The sequence below is a fragment of the Phalaenopsis equestris genome, unplaced genomic scaffold (assembly GCF_001263595.1).
Source record: "Phalaenopsis equestris unplaced genomic scaffold, ASM126359v1 Scaffold000378, whole genome shotgun sequence".
NCBI lineage: Eukaryota > Viridiplantae > Streptophyta > Magnoliopsida > Asparagales > Orchidaceae > Phalaenopsis > Phalaenopsis equestris.
This window is the reverse complement of record NW_018164820.1, coordinates 856,485-862,503: the sequence shown is the minus strand read 5'-3', so window position 1 is coordinate 862,503 and position 6,019 is coordinate 856,485. Positions and strand designations below refer to the sequence as shown.

Genomic DNA, 6,019 nt, shown 5'->3' with positions numbered 1-6,019 from the left:
CACATCTATACGACTAGGTACATATGGATTGTGCATTTCTTTCATAAAAGGCCAAATCGAGGCAAAATTAGGGGTTTCGAGCTTATACCTTTACCCAAGAGGTAATGTCTCGATTGGGTTGGTTGAGAAGCTTCGTCTTGATGCAACGAACCTTCTCCAAGCTTCAATTTCCTCTTTGGTTGAGCCTAGGTACGAGATAGATCAAAGGGTCGCTCAAGTGTGGTCTAGAGCTACGCTAGAGGCCACGGAAGCAGTGGATTTTGATTGGGGAAATGGTTTTGAACTACGGAAAGCTTTCGGAACAATCAATTCAAAGTTTAGGTGGAGTTGATTTAATGGCTGAAAAACTAACCTTCCAACCATTAGGCTAAGGATGCTTACATGGCTCTTGGTTTTTCAAAAATCAAATAGTTACAAAGATGTAGTGACCACTCAAATATAAATTTAATATACGCGAAATTAAATTTCAGACCTTCACAAAAAGTGAAAATTCTCCCAGTTTGCACGTATTGGGCCTTCACTTAGAGCGCATGAGTGAGAAGTCTGACAGTGAAGTCTTATTTTGACAGACAGAGAAAGAGAGACTGACACTATACAACATTTAAAGGCAATACATACGTAGCTTGATCCCTGCAGCTTGATCCCTGCTCTCTCTCTCTCCCTCTCCCTCTTATGCTTCTGAGAAGTACAGAGAGATCATGAAGAAATCTTACAATTTCTCAGAAGAAAGCAAGAGAGCTGATCAATCCAGTTCCCCATATAATGGAGCTCTGCTTCTCCCCATGGCTTCCAGTATCTCTGCTCCTGCTTTGCTGAGCCAAAACAGAGACTTTCCACCATCATCTTCTTCATCTTTCTCCACAGATGCACGCACGGTAGCTGCTCTGAGGACTCACAGTCTGGCCGAGAAGAGAAGAAGAGAGAGGATTAATGCTCATTTAGCTACTCTCAGGCACATGACCCCCAATTCTAGTAAGGTGTTTCTCTCTCTCTCTCTCTCCCTCTCCCCTAAACTTTTTTTACTTAACATTAATTAAAGTTGATTAATCTTCTAATCTGATCGCATAAATCAGTGACAAGATTATGGGATTGAATCATAAGAGAGAAAGAAAAAAAGTAAGAATATACTGAAATGATTTAGAAAGAGGCTCTTGTGAGGAATCATGATTTGTGTTGTGTTTGTATGCGCTTTTATTGTATTAAAATTTGTAATCTGATTATTAATTTTAATTAACTCTAGTAATATTTTTTTTCTGTCTATTTTCTTTTTATTTAAAAAATTAGGAAGATTTACATACATACCACTCCATTCTTTAATATTAATATATCTAACACAAAAATTTCAATTTTTACTGGTCATTTTCTCTATCAACGCTGATTTTGCTTTTAAGAAAACTTTATTTCACTTATTAAAAGGTAAAATAGTGATATTTTTTTATTTTGATGTGATGTAAAAGATTTGAGTGACATGAATGTAATAATTAAAATTTAGGCGCTAACGCAAAAAAGTAAGCATAGTGGTAAGTATGTAATTGCTACATTAATTTTTGTTACCTTAGCTTTGATTTTATGGTGCAATTTGTAGCTTTAATTTTGGTTTCTCCACTAATCGATATACATCATTCAAAGAATAAACCTTTCATGAATTAATGAATCAGAAAGAACGGAGGACTTGGTTAGAAAATGATATTACCTTTTAATAAGATAGATTTGAATTTGAAAATATGACACAAACGTGGAAGAATTGTCCTCTGGCAAGCAAACCATATAAGGATCTAATTATGCAGCTCCACATTAAATTATTAGCCTTGTAATTATGCTTAGGAGTCAACATAAGGAGTGATTTAACACCATATAGATGATAAGCATTACATAAAATATTTCCACTGACAACTAATATATATATTTTACGGTGGGCTTTGCGTGTAAAGGAAAGATTGGATAAGGCTTAGGAGTGACATACAGTACACATTCGTGATTGCGAGGCTTGCCCAATGATTTGATAGATTAGTGATTTATGTATCATAATTTAAATTATTTGAGCCGTTGGTTTGTTGAAGTAGCACTATATGTTGCCCACTTAGAATGATATGATAAGATTGTGGCTCCCTTGCTATTTTTCTTCCATGAAAACCGTCCATTTGTTAATGGATCAACAGCCAGTCATTTCAATCATCACGTGTTGTTCTTTCTTTATTTTGCTTGATTTAAAAAAAAAAAAAGAGATGATTAATGGTTTTTTGTTTGGTTAAAAAAACATTATGAGAAATGTTAATGAGGTTGATGTGTGATGATGATGATGATGATGACTTAGAATGAGGGATGAATGTATAAATCAATCATGTATTATATCATTTAGCTGAATAATTATGAAAGGGGAATGAAAAATAATAAAATAATTCAATTAAATTTGACTTTCGGCTTACTTATTTCATTATCAGTAGAAGGCATGAGTCTCAATGATGATTTGATATTTTCTTTTCATATTTTTCTTAAAATTGAAAAAAAAAAACATATTTTTCATGCAAATCAAACCTTTCATATTTTTCTTAAAATTGAAAAAAAAAAACATATTTTTCATGCAAATCAAACCATATCTAATCACCTAAAAATCACAACTAGCATAAAATCGTAAAATAAAATAAGTTTATATTACATCTAATCCCTTGAAACCAAACAAAACCTCATTGTAGATGGACAAAGCATCTCTACTCGCGCGAGTGATCGAACAAGTGAGAGATCTGAACCGAAATGCTGCCAACATAAACAAAATCTCAGCCATTCCTTCAGAGATGAATCGAGTGACTGTAGAATGTATCAGTGGGGGCTTAATCAGATCACCATTCTCCTCTTGTGCTGATGAAAATAGACACATAAAGGCCACTCTTTGCTGCAACGATAGACCAGATCTCTTCTCGGATTTAATGAGGGCGTTTCACATACTGAGGCTCACAGCAATAAGAGCCGAGCTGACATCAGTGGGAGGAAGAGCACAAAATGTCTTCACTCTATGCAGGAATGATGGCAGTGAAAATGTGTGCATGAGTTCTCTTATGGAATCTATCAGAAATGTTCTCAATGAGATTGCTTCTTCAGAGGATTCTGCTTTCGTTGATCGATCAGAGAAGAGGCAAAGGTTTTTGGCTACAAATTACTTTAATATGACTGTTTAGGATGGAGTAGTTAGAATTGATGAATTTTATTAGGTTTTTAGTATTTGGTTGGATGGAATGGCCATTTTGTTTGTAGAAATGAACTGGTTTTGAAAAATGATGAGATTTAGTAGATTGCGTTGTGTTTTGGTTGGTTGTAATGAGAAATAAATGTGAACTTTACTTCAGTTTGATGAATCTCTTAAATGCAATAGTTTTTCACACACCCAAATGAATGCACTTTGTATATGCAAAGCCTTGAACTTACAAAATTTTGGTTGAACGCCAATGCTGCCAACTAGTAGGCCAAAGTGGCTTTTATTTTTGAATTTAACGGTTCAATTTGTTTTCAATCATAAAGTGAGCGTTATTTCTTAAATTATTTTTTATTTATAAGAAAACTTCATTATTAGAAATCAATATGAGTGTTATACTTAATAAATAATTTTCCTGAATACATCAATTTTTTTATATAATTATAATATGTTGTGCTTGTGAGGCTGTAAGTATAGTGATTACTGTTCCACTTTGAATGATTTAATACTATGTTATTATAAATATCAAATGATAACTGACCAAGTTTAATTTTTTAATATTTTAAGTTGAAAACTATTTTAATCATTAATATATCTTGCTCAAATTTGATTTACTTTGTTTCATTCCCTGATAAAATATGCCCATAAACAAAATCTAAAATTTGAATTTGGCTTCACTATCATAATAGTTTAAATTCTTTGACATTTGTTGATGGTTTCACCATTGATTTTTTTATCCACTGCTGCTTTTAAGTTTCTTAAAGAAGAAATTTAGCTACTAAACAATTCATTTTTCTACTACAAACTTTTTTCTTGTAAAATTTAAAATAAACTTAACCAACACTAATGTTTAACACATCATTGCTTGATTTCTAAATAGGGAAGTGACACATTCCACCATATTTCTCCTTTCAGGCAAATGAATTCTCTTCTTATGACAAATGATGCTATGAAATGTTATCTTCTTTTAATTCTTTTCAATGATGTATCTTTGGGATGGTTCACTTTGTTTTTTTTCAAGAAATATCACTTCTTTCATTGATAGATGTGATAACTCTATAACTAGTTTCTTGAACATAAGTTAAGATTTGGGGAATTATTCTAACATTATATTACACATTTTTATTGAGATTTAGTGGACATATAAAATACTGAACATGCATGTATTTAGGCCTCTAAAATGTTTTCTTTGCCACACACTTGGATTATAATAATCAAAGACATTGGATGAATGATTATAACAAGTTAATAGACTTTCCATATGATGTAATGTAATCATGAGGCAATGACTTCCAAGGCATTCCACTCCAGTCTCAAAGTATGTTCATATTGAAATTCATAATGTTAATAAAATATGAGATGCTAACAATGAGATAAGTTGACTGAGAGGAAACATCATTTACTATATCATAAATGATTTTGCAAAGAGATCCAAAAAAGAATTATCATGACTTGTGATATCTGAAAAGGGGCGAGGTTACATCAATTTTTAACTTCTCAAGCCTACACTTCTCTTTGAGTGTCTCTGGCCAAGTATATATATCTCATACTTTATAAGGAGTACTTTTCTTACCCACTATAAATATGTCAATGACATGTACTCATGACAAAGAAAATTTTATTTTTCATAAAGACCATGATAATATCATAGATAATTATTACAAACTTTAGGATCTTATGAGATAACCAATTCATGCTAGCAAGCTCAATGAGTTCACCCTTACAATTCCAAGATGATGCTTGTACAAAGTACCAATTAAATTAAATAAGAATGAGTTTGTCCTGACAAGGAAATTCCATATTCAAGGGAAAATTATAATAATTCTTAATATTGTTAGGGCTAACATTTCATGGTAGGTGAGCCTCAAGTGACTCTAGATTGAAGTGGTTCATAGTGTCCCAAACTAGAATCTTTTGGGATGTCTATCACTTTCATTATTTTTGATTAACTATAAACTAAGAATCTTTAAAATAGTGCTATAATCATTGCATGTTTTAATATTAAACAATAGATTAATTGTGACGTTAAAAAATTCATTTTCTTTTTCTTTAAAGAATATTTTTGATTAAATGAACCCTTAATATCCTTCCAAGTTATTACTCATTATTGGTCCTCATTATAGTTTTTATGGTAAGCATAGGGTGACTAAATATTATAGGATGGTGGTGCATGGTGAATGGAGAGCTTTTAAAGGTGAAGCTTGGCTATTGCACAATAAAAGGGAAAATAGAGTTTAATAATATTATTATATATTATTAAAAAGGCAACCATTTAAACGATATTGCATGCTTCATCCATTATTAAAATTATGATACAAATAATATTTTATGGGCAATACATCAAAGTTTTCAAAAAAGAGTGCATTGTTTATTAAAACTTAAATAACTTTTGTAAATACTTTATTAGTCCAACTCTTCTTAAATTAAACTTTGAGTGCAAGAGAAAGAGTTTCGTTTAATTAATAACTTTAAATTATCTTAACTAGCGCTTCATTGATAAACTCCTCTTTAATTGAAGGCTTGCTTTCAGGGAGAGAAAGTGTTATTTAATGTAGAATTTTAAATTGCCTCTTACTTTATTATTTTTACTCTTTAATTTAAGCCTTACTTTAAAGGAGAGTATTATTTATTTTAAAATTTTAATTTGCCTTTAATAATGCTTTAATTGTATAACTCTTAATTTAATTTTAATTTACATTATTTGAGATTACTCCTCTTTAATTTAAGATATAACTTCCTCCATTTTAATTATTTTGCATCATAAGACACCCCAAATTATGGAGAAAAGGGAAGAAATCCACTCGAATGATTCTTATGCTTAAGAATGTTAAT

General features: G+C 31.3%; 1 protein-coding gene across 1 annotated transcript; it reads left to right on the top strand.

Annotated features, from left to right (window-relative positions):
* The first annotated feature begins 383 nt into the window (after positions 1 to 383).
* LOC110026561 (transcription factor bHLH30-like) lies at positions 384 to 3,296 on the top strand. Its single transcript, XM_020727540.1, has 2 exons — positions 384 to 977; positions 2,694 to 3,296. The coding sequence occupies exons 1-2, from the start codon at positions 699 to 701 to the stop codon at positions 3,171 to 3,173; spliced, it is 759 nt and encodes a 252-aa protein (XP_020583199.1). The 5' UTR covers positions 384 to 698; the 3' UTR covers positions 3,174 to 3,296.
* The last annotated feature ends 2,723 nt before the right edge of the window (positions 3,297 to 6,019 follow it).